The sequence below is a fragment of the Oncorhynchus mykiss genome, chromosome 23 (genome assembly GCF_057628025.1).
Source record: "Oncorhynchus mykiss isolate SJ-2025 chromosome 23, ASM5762802v1, whole genome shotgun sequence".
Taxonomy (NCBI): Eukaryota; Metazoa; Chordata; class Actinopteri; order Salmoniformes; family Salmonidae; genus Oncorhynchus; species Oncorhynchus mykiss.
This window is the reverse complement of record NC_143044.1, coordinates 21,437,990-21,458,804: the sequence shown is the minus strand read 5'-3', so window position 1 is coordinate 21,458,804 and position 20,815 is coordinate 21,437,990. Positions and strand designations below refer to the sequence as shown.

The 20,815-nt window shown below is 42.4% G+C and overlaps 1 protein-coding gene across 4 annotated transcripts in view; it reads right to left on the bottom strand.

Annotated features, from left to right (window-relative positions):
* Nucleotides 1–323: 323 nt before the first annotated feature.
* Nucleotides 324–20,815, bottom strand: part of LOC110502570 (reticulon-1-A) — a 34,715-nt gene continuing 14,223 nt past the window's right edge. For 2 of the 4 annotated variants that reach the window (XM_021580706.3, XM_021580707.3), the window contains exons 4-9: nucleotides 11,020–11,227; nucleotides 8,063–8,201; nucleotides 6,477–6,546; nucleotides 4,216–4,262; nucleotides 3,984–4,042; nucleotides 324–1,241 (exon numbers count right to left, since the gene is read on the bottom strand). In XM_021580706.3, coding sequence (XP_021436381.3) covers nucleotides 1,196–1,241; nucleotides 3,984–4,042; nucleotides 4,216–4,262; nucleotides 6,477–6,546; nucleotides 8,063–8,201; nucleotides 11,020–11,227 — 569 coding nt within the window. In that variant the 3' untranslated portion in view covers nucleotides 324–1,195. Of the gene's footprint in view, nucleotides 1,242–3,983; nucleotides 4,043–4,215; nucleotides 4,263–6,476; nucleotides 6,547–8,062; nucleotides 8,202–11,019; nucleotides 11,228–12,733; nucleotides 13,307–14,746; nucleotides 15,099–20,815 lie in introns of those variants that run through there. The other 2 variants (XM_021580710.3, XM_021580711.3) reach the window with 2 other exon arrangements.

Genomic DNA, 20,815 nt, shown 5'->3' with positions numbered 1-20,815 from the left:
GACTAAGTCACTGAATTAGACCATCCGCTAAAATCACTCAAATGTACAAAATGTAACTTCAGACTAGGTTGAGACAATGGCAATTCTTGTACTGTTAGTATTTACAATGTACTAGCATTCCTACATGCTAGTTAGAAAAGCATTGAGTATACTGTAAATTCCTATTCAACAAAAAAGGTGAAGTGACATCCAAGCATTTAAAACATGCCCTGGATAGAAGCAAGGGGTTGTTCTGGCAGAGCTATAGTTTCTGCAAGTGTTTGCTTTTTAACTTTTCTATACCCTCCATTACCTACTGAGAAATAAACACAGTAATTCATCTAGAAGCTTTATTGTAATTGTTTATATTTCACAATGCATTCCACAAACAGAAGAGTCCATTACAATTGTATGAAGTAACATTCACAATTACTTGCATAAACAATGCTTGAAGTTACCAAGTAACATAATTTTGCAGCTTTAGATAGGGTCCACAGACAGTGTTTCATTTTTTTCGTCTTAAGTTGTAGGTAAACGTGTTAGAGTTTAACTAGGCAGCTGCATGAGGTGAAATGATCATTAAATGCTTTAACTTTTTTAAAGTTCTAAATGTTTCTAACTAGAAATACTCAGAAGCATGAAGTGCTATGGAATAGCGCCCTGCTGGTATTAGACCATCGCCAAGCACAATGACACACATGTCAAGCACACTCAAGAGTCACTGAAGAGAGCTAGAAGCTTTGAAACTACAGTCAATCAATAAAACAGTAAAATCACAACCACCACCAACTTAATCATACCAAAAAAACTCAGGTTTCCAAAGTTCTCCCTCTTACAAAAAAAAAAAGAAGAGACAAAGCAATTCCAATTGTCTGAACACTGCGTCAAAGAACAAATGAACCAGCCCATGGAACACAATTTCCTTTCAACATCCATCACTGGTCATGTCCAAGTGCAAGATTAAAATATATATATTTTACATATTCCAACTAGCTTTTTGAGCCAGATAGCATGGTATGGTCAAATTAGTTAATCAAAAGGTGGCAATACTTGAGCTATAGAATACTGATAATCCAGGGTGTTTCAGGGAACACAAGGAATTCTGAAATGAAGAGATTGTGAAAATAACAGTGCTGCATACCACCTTACACACCACCCTCACCCAGTGCCACCCACCCTCTCAAAGGACTTCAGGGACTGACCGGCATTTCTTTCTTCAGTCAGCCTTCACACGCTTCAGTCCAGGGACTTTGGCCTGGACCCTGAAAGTGGAAAGAAGCAAAAAGCTTTAGTTAAAAGATGTTGATATGCTTAAAATGAAAGCGCTCATTCTGAGTAAAACACCCTTCTACAAATACCTAAATTCAACATAGGGCCTACTTTATCATACAAGGGTCAATTATGTAGGCAGGAGTGCAGACATGTAAAAAATAACACACAACACCAATAGTTTAAAAAACGTAATATAAATCCAGCCAAAGGTTCCTAGCAGATATTACAAAGTACATAAATATAAAGTGGCTCCGTTTTTGGGTAATCCAATTCTGGTTCTGAATGAAAATTCATTCTGAATACAAGGGGTGGGTTCTTGCTGTTTGCATGTTGTGTAAATTATTTATAATACAATTGAATTCTTGCAGAACCTTTTAAATGGTAAAATGATGCAATATGTGTCTGATAAATGTGAATAAATTGTTAAAATCAGTGGTATAAGAAGGATTTCATTAAATTTGTTATCAATTGGAGATTCACATTTTTTCAAAACTATTAGATCATTTCCTTGCTTTGTTGGTACAGGATTTTAAACAATCAATTCGGATTAGACTGCTATACAGTGCATTCGGCAGTATTGAGACCCCTTCCCCACATCGTTACAGTCTAAAATTGATTACATTAATGTTTCCTTAATCTACACAATACACCCCATAATGACAAAGCAAAAACAGTTTGAAATGTAGCTAATGTAGCTTTACTTTAAAAAATGTAACACCTTTACATAAGTATTCAGACCCTTTGCCATGAGACTTGAAATTGAGCTTAAGTGCATCCTGTTTCCATTCTAGCCATGCCCCGAACGTTCCCTGTGCCTGCACCACTTACTCATTGCTAGCTCTAGCCTGTCCTGAGAAACCACTGCACTCACTGGGAGTCTGGGCTGCGTCACCACTTATGCTGAAACACAACTCGACAGCACTGCTTCTTGACGCAATGTACATCCAACCCGGAAGCCAGGCACACCAATGTGTGGGAGGAAACACTGTACACCTGGCGACCTGGTCAGCGTGCACTGCACCCGGCCCGCCACAGGAGTTGCGAGTGCGCTATGAGACAAGGATATCCCTACCGGCCTAACCCGGACGACGCTGGGCCAATTGTGCGTCGCCCCATGGGCCTCCCGGTCGCGGCCGGCTGCGACAGAGCCTGGGCTCGAACCCAGAATCTCTGGCAGCACAGCTAGCACTGCAATGCAGTGCCTTAGACCACCTTACAATACAATAAGATACCGGTAGTAGCTTGCTTGAAATGATAATGCAAAATAGTCAATTTCCAAGCGGATCGTCACCAAAAATGAATTAACTTAGTCTACCCCGCCTCATCTCTCCCAGTCAAGATATTTTCTTGAGCGGTGTGTGTAAATGTCATGGGCCTTAAAAAAAGAGGCAGCGTACACATTTATAAAAAGACTAATGCTATTCTACGCAAATGTTGAGTATAATAAAATGAGTCAAACGGAAGGGAAACATGTCACCCCATGAAAATCAGCCAAAACAAGCTAAATACCTCAATGCATGCACATCCTATTGAATATACATTCACCTGTATTGTGAATATGCCTAGGCTACATTCATTTACCCAGATTATCAGAGATTTACCATTCAAATAAATTAGTGTTATATAGATTGATTTTAATGTATGCATTAATTAATCCATTATACACTCAATTTGGCTTTGGTAAAAAAGCTATTGAACTTTAAAAAGGCCTGTCTGGATCAAGTACCATTGTGACTTTGGCCAATATGCCTTTGTTTGACATAGTATCGGGGTGACGTTGAATTGAAACGTATACAAAATCTGAATGGTGAAAGACCCATTGAAATCACTTAGAATGTATGCGTTGCCACCCTAGGGTCATGAACTATTCAAAGCAAATTCATAACCGATTATTCCAAAACATAAAATACTGTCAAATTTGAAAACTAGGTGGATATGTAAAATAAGCATTTTCATTTCTGTATTTTTCTGATGGCCTGAGAGACATTGGAACTTTACAGTTCATGCCAAACACATGCACCATGTATACAAAAGTTGTGGACAACCCTTCAGATTAGTGGATTTGGCTGTCAGGAGGAGGGATAATGGTCTGGGGCTGTTTTTCATGGTTCGGGCTCCCGAGGTCCATACCTCGCTTTTTGGTACCCTTCCCCAGATTTCTGCCTCAACACAATGCTGTCTCGAAGCTCTTACGGACGACCTCACGACTTAGTTTTTGCTCTGACATGCAATGTCACCGGTGGGACCATATATAGACAGGTGTGTGCACGCATTACCAAATCATGCCCAATCAATTGAATCTACCAAAGGTGGACTCCAATCAAGTTGTCAAAACATCAAGGATGATTAATGGAAACAGGATGCGCCTGAGCTAAATTTCAAGTCTCATAGCAAAGGGTCTGAATATTTATTTTTAATTTGCCTTGTTCAGGGGCAGAACAGATTTTTACCTTGTCAGCTCGGGATTCACTCACAACCTTTCGGTTACTAGTCCAACACTCTAACCACTAGGCTACCTGCCGCCCATTAATATTTGGAAGATGCATCTCTCATTACATCACTGCCAAGATAATCCTATTTGATCCACCACTATTTATTTTTCAACAGCTTTTTAGGACTTCAATTGACCTGGTTGTTCAAAGAGTTTTTTGGATACCTACTTCCTATACATTTTACCTTCGCATTACAACACTGCCAAGATATCCACATTTTGTCAACCGGTATTTACTTACGTTGCAATAATGTCTTTGACCTGCTTGTTGGCCATCCCCACATAATGGTCAATCTGTACCTAAAATACACAAAACAAAAATCATTCTAGTGAAAAGCTTAGGTACAATATTAAACTTCCACTTGACTTTGAAGTCAATTAATCAACATTTCAGTTTAGGTGCGAATGTTCTATGCTTCCCTCGTCAGATCAACATATTTTTCATACATTTAACAGCAAATAACAGCTTATACCTTGTACTTCTCATAGATGATGGGGAAGCTGAACATTCCAACCAGACCTGGAGAGAGGGGGAGAAGGTTGACACCTCTGTCAGTAAGCCACTATGTCTGTATACAGATTTAATATTGTATGCGAGCAGAGCGCCCAATTTGACTGGAGCTAAATTCCCAAAGGCAGGAGCGTCTGCCTTCTCGCACGCTCTAATTTCTCTCCAGTAGTGCTCACATCACGAGGTCAGGGTAACCCGGCCCAGCATGCATTTGTAGTCTACTTGTGTGCTGCTATAGCCCCTTGCTTTACCTGCTGTCGGAGTACGCTAAATATTTGAATAAAGAAACTGATAGAACACGTGCTAAATCAAGGTGACTTACAAAGATACAGACCAAGATGATAAGGACACTGATGTCGTGTCCTCAACTAAAGAATAATTGTGAAATATGGAAAGACACGTATCCCAAAAACATGATTGTGTACTTACTATGTGCACATGCTAAAAGGGAACAAAGTGGGTCGGTGTGTGTCACGGTAGCAAAGTACACTGCTCAAAAAAATAAAGGGAACACTTAAACAACACAATGTAACTCCAAGTCAATCACACTTCTGTGAAATCAAACTGTCCACTTAGGAAGCAACACTGATTGACAATAAATTTCACATGCTATTGTGCAAATGGTATAGACAACAGGTGGAAATTATAGGCAATTAGCAAGACACCCCCAATAAAGGAGTGGTTCTGTAGGTGTTGACCACAGACCACTTCTCAGTTCCTATGCTTCCTGGCTGATGTTTTGGTCACTTTTGAATGCTGGCTGGCGGTGCTTTCACTCTAGTGGTAGCATGAGACGGAGTCTACAACCCACACAAGTGGCTCAGGTAGTGCAGCTCATCCAGGATGGCACATCAATGCGAGCTGTGGCAAGAAGGTTTGCTGTGTCTGTCAGCGTAGTGTCCAGAGCATGGAGGCGCTACCAGGAGACAGGCCAGTACATCAGGAGACGTGGAGGAGGCCGTAGGAGGGCAACAACCCCAGCAGCAGAACCGCTACCTCAGCCTTTGTGCAAGGAGGTGTAGGAGGAGCACTGCCAAAGCCCTGCAAAATGACCTCCAGCAGGCCACAAATGTGCATGTGTTTGCTCAAACAGTCAGAAACAGACTCCATGAGGGTGGTATGAGGGCCCGACGTCCACAGGTGGGGGTTGTGCTTATACAGCCCAACACCGTGCAGGACGTTTGGCATTTGCCAGAGAACACCAAGATTGGCAAATTCGCCACTGGCGCCCTGTGCGCTTCACAGATGAAAGCAGGTTCACACTGAGCACATGACAGACGTGACACAGTCTGGAGACACCGTGGAGAACGTTCTGCTGCCTGCAACATCCTGCAGCATGACAGGTTTGGCAGTGGGTCAGTCATGGTGTGGGGTGGCATTTCTTTGGGGGGCTGCACAGCCCTCCATGTGCTCGTCAGAGGTAGCCTGACTGCCATTAGGTACCAAGATGAGATCCTCAGACCCCTTGTGCTGGTGCGGTTGGCCCTGGGTTCATCCTAATGCAAGACCACATGTGGCTGGAGTGTGTCAGCAGTTCCTGCAAGAGGAAGGCATTGATGCCATGGACTGGCCCGTTAGTCCAGGTCTGGGAGGAGATCCCTCAGGAGACCTCTGCCACCTCATCAGGAGCATGCCCAGGCATTGTAGGGAGGTCATACAGGCACGTGGAGGCCACACACACTACTGAGCCTCATTTTGACTTGTTTTAAGGACATTACATCAAAGTTGGATCAGCCCGTAGTGTGGTTTTCCACTAATTTTGAGTGTGACTCCAAATCCAGACCTCCATGGGTTGATAAATTTGATTTCCATTGATCATTTTTGTGTGATTTTGTTGTCAGCACATTCAGCTATGTAAAGAAAAAAGTATTTAATAAGAATATTTCATTCATTCAGATCTAGGAGGTGTTATTTTAGTGTTCCCTTTATTTTTTTGAGCAGTGTATTTATAAACTAAAAGTCTGATCTTAAACGTTCATTTTTGTTCTACTATCTATACAATAGGCCATAATTGATTAAGCCCAATATGCCTGCCTGGCATATATTCCCACATTCAAGGAGCTTTTCGTTTTGATTGGGTTATTGCCTAAACCTAAGCGTACCCATTACAAAAACAAAAAAACACCCAGCCATGCAGGAGTGGAAGTGAAGTGTGTCAAAAATGTCACAAAAAGCCTTTATGCTTAAGTCTCCAATTATCAACTTTTTCAAAAGGTATCTTACCTAGAATAAGGAGTGTGAGTCCGTTGAACAAGGCACCAACATAGGTGAGAATCCACATCAGCACAGCAAACTGGATGGGAGAAGGATAGGTTTTATTTCAGTCTGTTCAGAACACTCAGCCTATTCATGGGTTGCATGTTGTCACAATATTGTTTTGAACATTCGTTTTAAGACCAGCTGACCATACTACTCCAGTCTCAATTGGTGCCGATTAAGATTATCTGAAGTGCATTACTGTGGCTTGGAAACACGATGACATTTCAAAATGTAGGCAAATTAGTAAGAAGTTTCTGTAATCATTGTGATGTCTCCAGAGACTTTAGATGCAGTACAACTTCAGCTAAGATTGAGGGGAGAGCGCCGACATTCTACCTAGCTAATGTTGGCATTGTTAGCCATTTCTGATGAACTCTGCTAGCTCATGGCAACATTGCCATCTCTATCTTAAACTTAACGACATCATGATGGCAAAGTTGTTTTCTACTAAATAGTCTACTTAAGCAATGTCGACGTATTTACAGGCCATTCGCGTAGATTTGACGAAGTCATAAGCCACTGTTCTGAAAGACTTGGCATTAACCATCTGTCAGAAATCAATATGCTGAGGCATCTGTAGAACATTGAGAACTATGGCAATGATGCGACCAAGTGACAGAGGTGCAACCATGAGCACGTAAGAGGCTATCTTTCCATATATTGATTAGCAAAGCCGTTCTATGACAATTTCACTCAAAATGTTGCTTATTCCTTCCTACAGAGCTTAGGTATGTTAACATGTGAGGCACTCCGCTGTTGTATTCCAGGATCACATGCATCCTTATACAGTGATATCCAAGGTGGACAGACAATTATCAATTAGTAAAGAAACAGAATCTGACCTGGAATCAAAATATCAACCACCATTTATAGCCTTGTCCCAAATGTATAAATAAGGCAATGGTGGTGCCTCATTTGGTATATTTACGACATTTGGCAGAAGTTCACCAGGTCACCATTTCACTTTGCCCACAGGGCACAGACTAAATAGATGACACTCTTGATGAATATTACTAATCCTAAATCAATGTAGCTGATGGCTCTTGAATGGGCAGATGTCAAATTTACTGTACCCTCTAACAAAAGAGGCCAGGCTAGAACCACAGAGGGGAGAGAAAGGGGCCAGGGCATGCAGGGAGGAGGGGTCTGGAGTGGCCTTCGTGGTAGACAGGGCAGGGGTTGAACTGGAAGGTGTTGACAGACATGTAGAAACTTCATAGCTCTCAACAGGTGCTCTTCTCTACAAGGCTGTTTCCCCCTTAAAACAATGAGGCTCCCCTACTTCTGCCTGACTGTACATGGACAAAATGAAAGGAAAAGCTCATTTTTACATGTGAATGCAACCATAGAATTAAGGGCAAATGTTTTCCGTAGCTATTAGGGGGTTGAACCTGAACATTCCCCACATGTTAACAGCCAAATTCCCCCTAGACTGAGTAAAAATAAAAATATATCATTAATACCAAAATATGTAGCCTATTCCTAAACAAGCACCATATTTCCGTGCAGGAGGTTAGCCTACATGCTTAAATCTTCATTTGCATTCTTACCTTGAGGGAATCCACCAGGTCTTCAACAAGAAAGAGGCGACGCAGCTCTATGACTGTTGTGTTGAACCGTGCCAGAGCACAGTCGCTGTACTTATGGACGGTTTCCTCTGACAGACCCACATCCTGATCCAGGTACAGCCTGCAACACCACAAAACATGAGCTGGGCCTATGTATATTGCAAGACAAATCCTGAATCTAAACAAGGTGTGTTATCATTCAACAATGGAGTTAACCCACATATGTATAAACTGTCATGACTGTCCTGTGAGGATTCAAATAGGTCCAACCAGACCCCTCTCAGCCACATAAGGGGGAGGGGGGGGGGGTAACACCTCACACCCTGTTGTAAATCAAGGAGAACTTTCAGCATCTCCCTCTACAATTTTCACCACAGGAATGAGCCCGTTTCAGTTTCCCGAGGAAACTAACACATTCTAAAGCAAATACTGGAACAATATTTCTAACATAGAATGTGGGGAATGGTCAGGGGTGATCTGGAGAACACTGGTGAAGTTTCAGTTATTTTGTGATGCCATTAAAAATGTTAAAGGAAATACTGTAACTTGAAAAGTATATATGTCCATCCTGTGTTGTGCATGAAATATGAAAAGTGTGTGTGTGTGTTTTTAGGAGCCATGGAGTTCTACATCAACTTTGCAGTGACTAGCCACGCCCACGAGTGAGGTCAGAGAACGTGTCAGCCTGACAGACCAAGCCTTTTGAATGAACTGTATAAAATGGGTTAAGAATTTACACATCAGACCAGAGAGAAGTGGCGCTGCAGCTCACATTTAAAGTGATTGGAACTCAATCTCAACACAAGGTAGAGACGATAAAGTCACGTCCCAGACAATCACTGGTACGGCTGATTAGCTGTCCTCAGTAAAGTATCTAGAAAAGCAAATTTAAGTGGGACCATTCCATTACTGTGTTCAAATCATCGTATTACACTACTCCTATCACCCCACTGGAACCATCTTCAAAGAAACATCTTCCAGAGCGAATGGAAGTAGAATAAAATCTGTAGTTCTGTTCAGGACTACACGACAAGTCACCGGATGTCGGACAACTGCAGAGGAGAACAGTAGAAGACTGGTGGGGACCCCTTTCGGACAATCAGAGCCTTACAAGCGAAGAGGTCCAACATCCTTTCCAAGAAGGCCTTGTCTATTGAGAGAAACCAAGGATTTTCACAAATACATTCATGATTTCCTACTCCAAGCGGGTGGTGGTGTGCAAAGTATAAGTGAGAGTAGTTTCTAAACGTAACAACGTTAAAAGGTCTGTCCCTCTCTCGACCTCCATGTCTTTTGTAACAAGCAGCCATTCTGTTGTCAGTCTGCTAGGGACCTGTTTCTAATGTATTAAGTGTGTATGTTTATACTGTGTTACCATTTAGTTAGCAAATAAAATAAATACATTTGTGTAGTACTGAATCATAAGTAAGGCTGGGGTTTTTGCAGATGCAAGGTTACGACTGTTCAGAATGATGATATGATACGAGGTTATGATTAATAAGTTAACTGTTTATGGATGTGATAGGTAAAGACCTTTAGAGTTTAATTCGGGAGATTGTAACTCTTTAAAGAACAGCCCCCGTGGGGCCCCAAATCCTAGTGAGTTTGTTACATGATTAATTTAACCGGGTAACACTTTAACAGTTGATTAGATAAGTCATTAGATTAATGAAAGTAAAGTCACGACACTATTCTAGTCAAGGCTCATCCTAAACTAAACCCTCTGTACACCTTTTTTCTATTCATATATAGTGTCCCATAATCTCTACACATCATCATATACATTCCAGACTGACATTGCTTGTTCTAATATTTATACTTTTTATTTGCATGTATTTTTATTACTGCACTGTTAGAGCTAGGAACATAAGTGTTACGCCAAACCTGCAACATCTGCAAAATGTGTACGCAACAAATACAATTAAATTGTTTCTTAGTGTTGAGGTTATTCACAAAACATGGGCGAGGGGTCTAGAAAACCCTCTGAAGCCTACAGGTTGTCGAGGAGTGGTTGGCATTTTTACACATCAGATTGATTTCTTAGAACGCAAAGCCAAGAACCACGCTTGACCGGCTTAGTTATGATTTTCTGAGCACCAGTCACAATCCCTGTAATCTTAAACCAAGATAATTCAATGTTAATGAGTGGTTGGTGAGAATTCATAAGGCTTTAAGCCACTGCCAGGAATGGGGATAACCAGATTAGCAGCTCTGTGCGACAGAGTCAGAATGTTTACTCTCAAATAAGAGACATGTCCCTTTCTCCCTCCTTGGCTGGGAATACATCTACTTCTGCAACCCAATCATCTAATCAGACCAATATTTTACTCCAACTATAAATAAGCCAGTAGCTGGATAATCAAATTGCATGATTCATAAAACGTGTAGTTTCAATTCAGTCATTTAACTTCAATTCAATTCCTGAAGTGACTAAATGGAATAATCCACAAAAAGATGCACTCTTCAGGAACACTGCCTTGGAACAGTGATCACTGAAATGTATGTGAGATGCCAAGGTTACTCTGCTGTATAGGAATCTTAATCTGCGGTTTTGGAACAAGAGATAGTCCAGAGAGCAGCTGAGGCTAATGCATGCATGATGTATATAATAGAATATATGGATGTTTTCTGCATTACATCATGGTGTATGTTGAGCAGTGGAGTAAAGTACTTATACTTATTGTCCACCATCATTTGCAAATAAATTAAAAATCCTACAATGTGATTTTCTGGATTTTTTTTCTCTCATTTTGTCTGTCATAGTTGAAGTGTACCTATGATGAAAATTACAGGCCTCTCATCTTTTTAAGTGGGAGAACTTGCACAATTGGTGGTTGACTAAATACTTTTTGCCCCACTGTATATTTACTTTTACTCAAGTATGACAATTGGGTACTTCTTCCCACCACTTATGTAAAAAAAAAAAGTGGGTTACTAACTTGAATGGGTGCCCTTCATCAGACTTCTGGATGGCCTGCAGGATCCCCTTGTATATCCTGAAGCAAATGGTGACGGAGAGGAGCACCAGAGTGATGTAGGATGAGACGCTGACGATGCTGCAAAGTGTCAGGGAGAGCAGCAGAGAGAGGCCAGCGCCAAACACCACGCCAGAAGTCTTGACATCACGCCAGTACAGGAGCTCTACCACTGCAGGAGAGAGAACAGGGTCAGATAGCTGCAGGACACAAACTAAGTGTGCTTCTTTTCAACACATTAAAATAAGAGATTATGGTGGTGATGTTGGAGGTGGAATGAGAAGGGGTAAATCTATGAAAAAATTAACACCCGATTTAATTTGCTTAATTATTTGTCTGCAGATAATTAGCTACTAGCCACACTACTTTACTAAACGGGAATCCCTGGTGTTCCCTACAGCTGCCATGTTTCGTTTACTGTTGGAACGCCAGTATACCACTGCAGGTAATGCACCTAGGTCCAGGTTCATTCATAGCAATGGCACAGGCCTAAAACCTGTTCATTTTTAAGATTGTTAGCCAACCCCCACCCAGTCAGCTAGGGGCAGGACAGACCCATGCTTGTGTTTCACCAGCAATTCCTAGCACGTCAGTGTACAGTATTAGATATGAATGACATCCATTTCCTACTGGCAGACGCATTTTAAAACGTAGGCCAGCCAGCAAGCGGGCATTGCTCGAATCTTCAATGTGCAATGACTTGGCAGGCTATCAGATTTCAAATTGCTTAACAAGTAATGAATGGGCTTATAGTTGAAAACCCACATTTTACAGGTTTCTGCCAAATAGATAATCGTATCAAGCGATTCATACCAAAGCAACGACTGATGCATTATTGTGATTGAATTGATCACATAGCGAACAAGTCAAATACCTAAAGGCACCTCCGAAGCAGAATCAAAAGAAGCGTCAGCAGTTTTAGCCAGCCTAGGGACACACTTCACTGTCAAATCACAAGAATGCTTCTCGTGAGGAATAATGTCAGACCCTTTATGGACCACGCTCGTGGGGTCTTTTTAGGCGGTGACGCTAAGCTTTTAATTTCTCCCAAACGCCAATGTTAGCTGCTAGCTTAACTGGATAGCTCGGCTACAGCTCGTTTAAATATAGCTAGATCGCTAACATTGGCCAGTTACTAGTAGCTAGCTCAAGCATTTGCGTCACCAGGACCCTTTGTTTAGAATGTTTCTAGCAATAATAGCTAACGTGCAACCGTGAAGGGGGGGGGGATAGATAGATAGTCCTTTGTCTATCTACGGTACATATGGTAAGCATGAACTAGCATTTGGGGGAACTAAAAATAGCCCAGGCATATCAACTGCGCTAATCTCATCATATAGCTAGCTAATAACATGCCATGATTTAATAATGTCCTTCCGTATACATCTCCATGTAAACACTACTTTAATATCCACGGGGGGAGATGGATAAACAGGAAAATGACTGAATCGTACATGAGTCTGACGCCATGTAGTTCTTAGCGTAGCCCCCATCACGATAAAATGTCCAGTTTGACCTAGCTGGGCCTCTGCAAAGCGCCATGCACAGCTCAATTCCTACCCATTCGCCTCACACCGTAGCGTCGGTAAGGCAAATTGGTCAATTCAACGGCGATACAATCGAATATAAATGTGATATGTAAAGACAGCATCGTACACACGAGAATGACAGCACTTACCCCGTTCGGCATCCATCTTGAGCCTCCTAGCATCCAGCACTTAACTAGCTCAGCTGCGCGAAAGGGTGTTCACTTCCTGCTAGGTACATTTGAGATCCACTCATTATGCGCAGCTCTGCAGCGCCTCAGCTCTTTCTAATTATGTTTAAGTTTCAATACGTGCCCAATGCAAATATGCTTTTCTACTATTCGTGGGAACACTGGTAGAGCTTTGTAGTAAGTCATTTGGTTTCAAAACTGAATGAAAATATTGGAAATGGGGGAGTAGGGGTGGGGAAAATGTTAGTCATAACTGCAAATGTTGACCAGCTTTATCAATATAACAGTGCATCATTATGACCGACAACTGGTCAAATCTAAAATCAGGAGTTTATTACAAAGACATTTTTATAAATACCAATTCCAACAAATGTAAAACTGACAACCGCAGGCAATTTACAATGTTTTGTAAGCCTTTCATACAGCCATGTGAAGCTGTTGGTCAATATTTAACCAATACAATTGTCTGGTAGTGAGTTCATAGCCTTAATGCGATAGCCAGAAAGAGTCCTCTACAAACTCTTACATCAGAACACATGTCAGATGGAAATTCACGCACCCATATCATGTCCAGTTAAAATAATCTGCTTACCCGTTAAAACTAATTATGGGGCACACCAGAAAACAGCCTACTTCATGCCCAGCTATACAATTTCTTTGGCCCCTTTAGTGTTGTCACTGCCATCTGCCCCTCATGCTTTAATCCTGTACTTTTTTAATACATAATGTTACAGACTAATGTAGACAGTCTCTCAGCCCAATACTGCTTAGTCACTGGAGTGACTCAGGCTGGTAGTCTACTACACCCATACCCTATCCAAGTGCGGGTCATGCTCAACTGAGCACTCAGCCAGATGGTAGTTGCTAAAATGGATGACATACCATTTAGTCAAATACAGTTGACAGGGTCCCTTTGAGCACAATGCCCTTTCTGTTGCAATGTGTGCCAATTGCCATGCTGCATTCCAGAATGATGCAACACAGTAGCACACGACAAAAATCAGCAGGACGTGAGCACAGTGCCATTGGTTGCCTGAGCCTCACCTCTGAGCTGAAAGCAGATGGCTACAACTGGGCCTGGGAAACACCAGAAGACCTCTTCTGTCATAAGCCACATGGCTCCTCTGGTGCTTGCCATATAGGCTAAGTGTGAATACACACATTTGTAATTTAGCAGACATGCTTATCCAGAGCGACTTATAGGAGCAATTAGGGTTAAGTGCCTTAGTAAAGGGCACAGAGATTTTTCACCTAGTCAACTCAGGGATACAAACCAGCGACCTGTCGGTTACTTGCCCAATGCTCTTAACCACTATGCACACACCTTTTTGTTTGTTGCACATGCTGAACAATGGACTTCAACACCTTTATAAAGCCTAGTCAGCAGACTGTGGGGCTGAAGGCTGGTCCTGTATTCAGCAGCATTTGTCAAAGGGGTTAGAGACCCCTGGTGCACCGGACCAGGCAGTCGTGAGTCAACTCCAGGCAGCATGGAATCATTAGACATCTATTACACTTGTCACTTCAGCCCAACACCCCTCCTCCCACCATGCACCTTTGGACAGACTTCTTTCCTGTCAGTGCTACCCTTACCAAAAGGTTCTGCTAGGATAGTGTATTACACATTAGAAATCCAGAGAAACTTTTAGATTTTTGTGTGTGGCAATAACAGTTCCACTGGTTACCAACAATCTTATTTATTTACAGATGGCTACACATTCAGAGCAAATGGCATGCATGGCTGGATGGGACAAGCAATATAAAAACAACCCACTCAACTACCAAAGTGATTACCAATTACATACTACAAAATGTCCACAATACCTGTGCATGGTTTAATAACCACCCTCTAAAAACAAATGGACTACTTTTAATTTCACATACATCTAGAGAACCCAGCAGTAACTACAAAAAAATATATATATAATAGTATTCAGGAAAGGTTACCGCAACAGTAAAATAAAAGAGGGATACCCTTGTCTTTCCACTGTGGTGGAGGCTGGGTGTCTCCATTTTCTGTTTTCCCGTTTTCCATGATAGAGCCGCTGTGAAGGTATCAGCAGGGCATTCCAGACAGCATGCGGTGTGTTGGGCTGGAGGCGGGTGGGGTGCGGGGACCGAGGTGGAAGATGGGGGACAACCAAACCTTCCTCCTGTGAGATGACTGCAGCACTACTGCTCTCTCTACCGCCCTCCCCCTTTTCTCTTCCTCTCAGGCTGTAGGACTGAGGTCAGCTGACTGTCTGCTGGCACCTAGAACGCCTAACGCACTGACGCAGCAACTTCCCCATCTAACTCACTCCCCCTACCTCCGTCTGATACTCTCCCTCCCCTTGCGCAAATGTACGTGCTTTTCCCCTCCCTCTCATCCCCACATGGATGACAAAGCAGCAAGTAGGTGACTCCACCCAAAGGTCTCTGTAGGGACTACAAGTACAGGCTATCCCACTACCTTTAAAATTACACTAGTGTGTACTGTGACTTAAATGTTAAATGCCCTCTGAATTGCCTCAACGTTGGTAAGTAACAAAAACCTCAAATCTAACCTCATGCTCTGGAAAGCATCAGACATCCAATCGGACCATTACTGCGCTTAAATTATGAATGTAATATTATTCTGTTGATCAGAGTAAAAGTCCATCTTCACAAACGGTGTGCCATATCGAAATCAGCCAAACAATTATGATTTGGTCATCACCAAACCAACACACATCAGTAGTCAGTCTTAAATCACATAAGAAAATGGTGATTGTTGTATTAGTCCACTAGAGGGCACCTCACTAATTTCACTGTAGTCTGCCTAGGTTTCCTCATTCTTATGTCAATTTATATTGCGTTAGTATTTTCAGCAAGTTATTTAGAGAGTTGACAAAAGTATATTCACTCAGAACTACAGCTGGAGTCATTTAGATAAATGGGAGGTTCCGTGCAAGGTACATTTTGTAGCATATGGTTGTAGTCCTACTGAAGATTATGGGTGACTAATTCATTATACAGTGGTCGGTTACTACAGTTCTGTGGATTCAAAACAACCTGCAATCTCACTAAGGGGGTTTTGCGAATGAGATAGGTCAGGGGTGATGTTTGATAGTATTTCATTTCGAGTCGAACAAATAAGGGAACACTTGATGACAAGCTCTATTCTTCGTCGGCTGGTGTCGCAATGCAGGCAGAGCCTTTTTATTGGCCGATTCCTCACACAGTCTGGGCGTCCGCCAGCCTTGCTCAAAGCAATGTCCCAATCAGATAAATAAATCTGCACCGGTGTGAATAACCAGCAAGGTAAAACTAAGCCATTCATTGTAAAACGACTTAAGATGAAAGCATAGCCTTTAACCTAACAGCAGTCATGCAAAAATAAAAAACACTAAATCAGAAGGCCACTGCCCCAGAGCAGTAAGCCTTCCAAACATATGGCATTTTTTCTACAACACTGCCCTTTTCACTGAGCTGGGTAAGGTTTATCTGGACATGGGAGCTCAAAAGGCAAAATGGGGCCTACAAGGTGGTGTATAGTTTCATATCTCTGGTTGTTATTTTCAACCAGGGCTAAAACCAGACTGCAGACAGAGTTTGGTGATATCAACGACACACGATCAGGGTTTCCCAAACTTCCTGGGTGCATGTTTTTGTTTTGCCCTAGCACTACATAGGAGATTCAAATCATCAAAAGCTTGATGAGCTGGTTAATTGAGTCAGCTGTGTGGTGCTAGGATTATTATTTTTTTTTTACAAAAACAAAATGGACCCAGGGAGGGGAAGATGTGTGTGAGACTATTACATACATACATACATACATACATACATACATACATACATACATACATACATACATACATACATACATACATACATACATACATACATACATACATACATACATACATACATACATACATACATACATACATACATACATACATACATACATACATACATACATACATACATACATACATACATACATACATACATACATACATACATACAGGGGCAAAAAAGTATTTAGTCAGCCACCAATTGTGCAAGTTCTCCCACTTAAAAAGATGAGAGGCCTGTAATTTTCATCATAGGTACACTTCAACTATGACAGACAAAATGAGAAAAAAAATTCAAGAAAATCACATTGTAGGATTTTTTATGAATTTATTTGCAAATTATGGTGGAAAATAAGTATTTGGTCAATAACAAAAGTTTCTTAATACTTTGTTATATACCCTTTGTTGGCAATGACAGAGGTCAAACATTTTCTGTAAGTCTTCACACACCGTTGCTGGTATTTTGGTCCATTCCTCCATGCAGATCTCCTCTAGAGCAGTGATGTTTTGGGGCTGTTGCTCGGCAACACAGACTTTCAACTCCCTCCAAAGATTTTCTATGGGGTTGAGATCTGGAGACTGGCTAGGCCACTCCAGGACCTTGAAATGCTTCTTACGAAGCCACTCCTTCGTTGCCCGGGCGGTGTGTTTGGGATCATTGTCATGCTGAAAGACCCAGCCACGTTTCATATTCAATGCCCTTGCTGATGGAAGGAGGTTTTCACTCAATCTCACGATACATGGCCCCATTCATTCTTTCCTTTACACGGATCAGTCATCCTGGCCCCTTTGCAGAAAAACAGCCCCAAAGCATGATGTTTCCACCCCCATGATTCACAGTTGGTATGGTGTTCTTTGGATGCAACTCAACATTCTTTGTCCTCCAAACAGGACGAGTTGAGTTTTTACCAAAAAGTTATATTCTGGTTTCATCTGACCATATGACATTCTCCCAATCTTCTTCTGGATCATCCAAATGCTCGCTAGCAAACTTCAGACGAGCCTGGACATGTACTGGCTTAAGCAGGGGGACACGTCTGGCACTGCAGGATTTGAGTCCCTGGCGGCGTAGTGTGTTACTGATGGTAGGCTTCGTTACTTTGGTCCCAGCTCTCTGCAGGTCATTCACTAGGTCCCCCCATGTGGTTCTGGGATTTTTGCTCACCGTTCTTGTGATCATTTTGAACCCACGGGGTGAGATCTTGCGTGGAGCCCCAGATCGAGGGAGATTATCAGTTGTCTTGTATGTCTTCCATTTCCTAATAATTGCTCCCACAGTTGATTTCTTCAAACCAAGCTGCTTACCTATTGCAGATTCAGGTTCCCCAGCCTGGTGCAGGTCTACAATTTTGTTTCTGGTGTCCTTTGACAGCTCTTTGGTCTTGGCTATAGTGGAGTTTGGAGTGTGACTGTTTGAGGTTGTGGACAGGTGTCTTTTATACTGATAACAAGTTCAAACAGGTGCCATTAATACAGGTAACGAGTGGAGGACAGAGGAGCCTCTTAAAGAAGTAGTAACAGGTCTGTGAGAGCCAGAAATTTTGCTTGTTTGTAGGTGACAAAATACTTATTTTCCACCATAATTTGCAAATACATTCATTAAAAATCCTACAATGTGATTTTCTGGATTTTCTTTTCTCATCGTCTGTCATAGTTGAAGTGTACCTATGATGAAAATTACAGGCCTATCATCTTTTTAAGTGGGAGAACTTGCACAATTGGTGGCTGACTAAATACTTTTTTGCCCCACTGTGTGTGTGTGTGTGTGTGTGTGTGTGTGTACACTGCTCAAAAAAATAAAGGGAACACTTAAACAACACAATGTAACTCCAAGTCAATCACACTTCTGTGAAATCAAACTGTCCACTTAGGAAGCAACACTGATTGACAATAAATTTCACATGCTGTTGTGCAAATGGAATAGACAACAGGTGGAAATTATAGGCAATTAGCAAGACACCCCCAATAAAGGAGTGGTTCTGCAGGTGGCGACCACAGACTACTTCTCAGTTCCTATGCTTTCTGGCTGATGTTTTGGTCACTTTTGAATGCTGGCTGGCGGTGCTTCCACTCTAGTGGTAGCATGAGACGGAGTCTACAACCCACACAAGCGGCTCAGGTAGTGCAGCTCATCCAGGATGGCACATCAATGCGAGCTGTGGCAAGAAGGTTTGCTGTGTCTGTCTGCGTAGTGTCCAGAGCATGGAGGCGCTACCAGGAGACAGGCCAGTACATCAGGAGACGTGGAGGAGGCCGTAGGAGGGCAACAACCCAGCAGCAGGACCGCTACCTCCGCCTTTGTGCAAGGAGGAGCACTGCTAAAGGCTTGCAAAATGACCCCCAGCAGGCCACAAATGTGCATGTGTCTGCTCAAACGGTCAGAAACAGACTCCATGAGGGTGGTATGAGGGCCCGACGTCCACAGGTGGGGGTTGTGCTTACAGCCCAACACTGTGCAGGACGTTTGGCATTTGCCAGAGAACACCAAGATTGCAAATTCACCACTGGCGCCCTGTGCTCTTCACAGATGAAAGCAGGTTCACACTGAGCACGTGACAGACGTGACAGTCTGGAGACGCCGTGGAGAACGTTCTGCTGCCTGCCACATCCTCCAGCATGACCGGTTTGGCGGTGGGTCAGTCATGGTGTGGGGTGGCATTTCTTTGGGGAGCCGCACGGCCCATTAGGTACCGAGATGAGATCCCCAGACCCCTTGTGAGACCACATTCTGGTGCAGTTGGTACTGGGTTCCTCCTAATGCAAGACAATGCTAGACCTCATGTGGCTGGAGTGTGTCAGCAGTACCTGCAAGAGGAAGGCATTGATGCTATGGACTGGCCCGCCCGTTCCCCAGACCTGAATCCAATTGAGCACATCTGGGACATCATGTCTCGCTCCATCCACCAATGCCACGTTGCACCACAGACTGTCCAGGAGTTGGCGGATGCTTTAGTCCAGGTCTGGGAGGAGATCCCTCAGGAGACCATCCGCCACCTCATCAGGAGCATGCCCAGGCATTGTAGGGAGGTCATACAGGCACGTGGAGGCCACACACACTACTGAGCCTCATTTTGACTTGTTTTAAGGGCATTACATTAAAGTTGGATCAGCCTGTAGTGTGGTTTTCCAATAATTTTGAGTGTGACTCCAAATCCAGACCTCCATGGGTTGATAAATTTGATTTCCATTGATAATTTGTGTGATTTTGTTGTTGTTTTTCTCCAGCACATTCAACTATGTAAAGAAAAAAGTATTTAATAAAAATATTTCATTCATTCAGATCTAGGATATGTTAATTTAGTGTTCCCTTTATTTTTTTGAGCAGTATATACACAGTGCCTTGCGAAAGTATTTGGCCCCCTTGAACTTTGCGACCTTTTGCCACATTTCAGGCTTCAAACAAAGATATAAAATTGTATTTTTTTGTGAAGAATCAACAACAAGTGGGACACAATCATGAAGTGGAACGACATTTATTGGATATTTCAAACTTTTTTAACAAATCAAAAACTGAAAAATTGGGCGTGCAAAATTATTCAGCCCCTTTACTTTCAGTGCAGCAAACTCTCTCCAGAAGTTCAGTGAAGATCTCTGAATGATCCAATGTTGACCTAAATGACTAATGATGATAAATACAATCCACCTGTGTGTAATCAAGTCGCCGTATAAATGCACCTGCACTGTGATAGTCTCAGAGGTCCGTTAAAAGCGCAGAGAGCATCATGAAGAACAAGGAACACACCAGGCAGGTCCGAGATACTGTTGTGAAGAAGTTTAAAGCCGGATTTGGATACAAAAAGATTTCCCAAGCTTTAAACATCCCAAGGAGCACTGTGCAAGCGATAATATTGAAATGGAAGGAGTATCAGACCACTGCAAATCTACCAAGACCTGGCCGTCCCTCTAAAAACTTTCAGCTCATACAAAGAGAAGACTGATCAGAGATGCAGCCAAGAGGCCCATGATCACTCTGGATGAACTGCAGAGATCAACAGCTGAGGTGGGAGACTCTGTCCATAGGACAACAATCAGTCGTATATTGCACAAATCTGGCCTTTATGGAAGAGTGGCAAGAAGAAAGCCATTTCTTAAAGATATCCATAAAAAGTGTTGTTTAAAGTTTGCCACAAGCCACCTGGAAGACACACCAAACATGTGGAAGAAGGTGCTCTGGTCAGATGAAACCAAAATTGAACTTTTTGGCAACAATGCAAGACTATGTTTG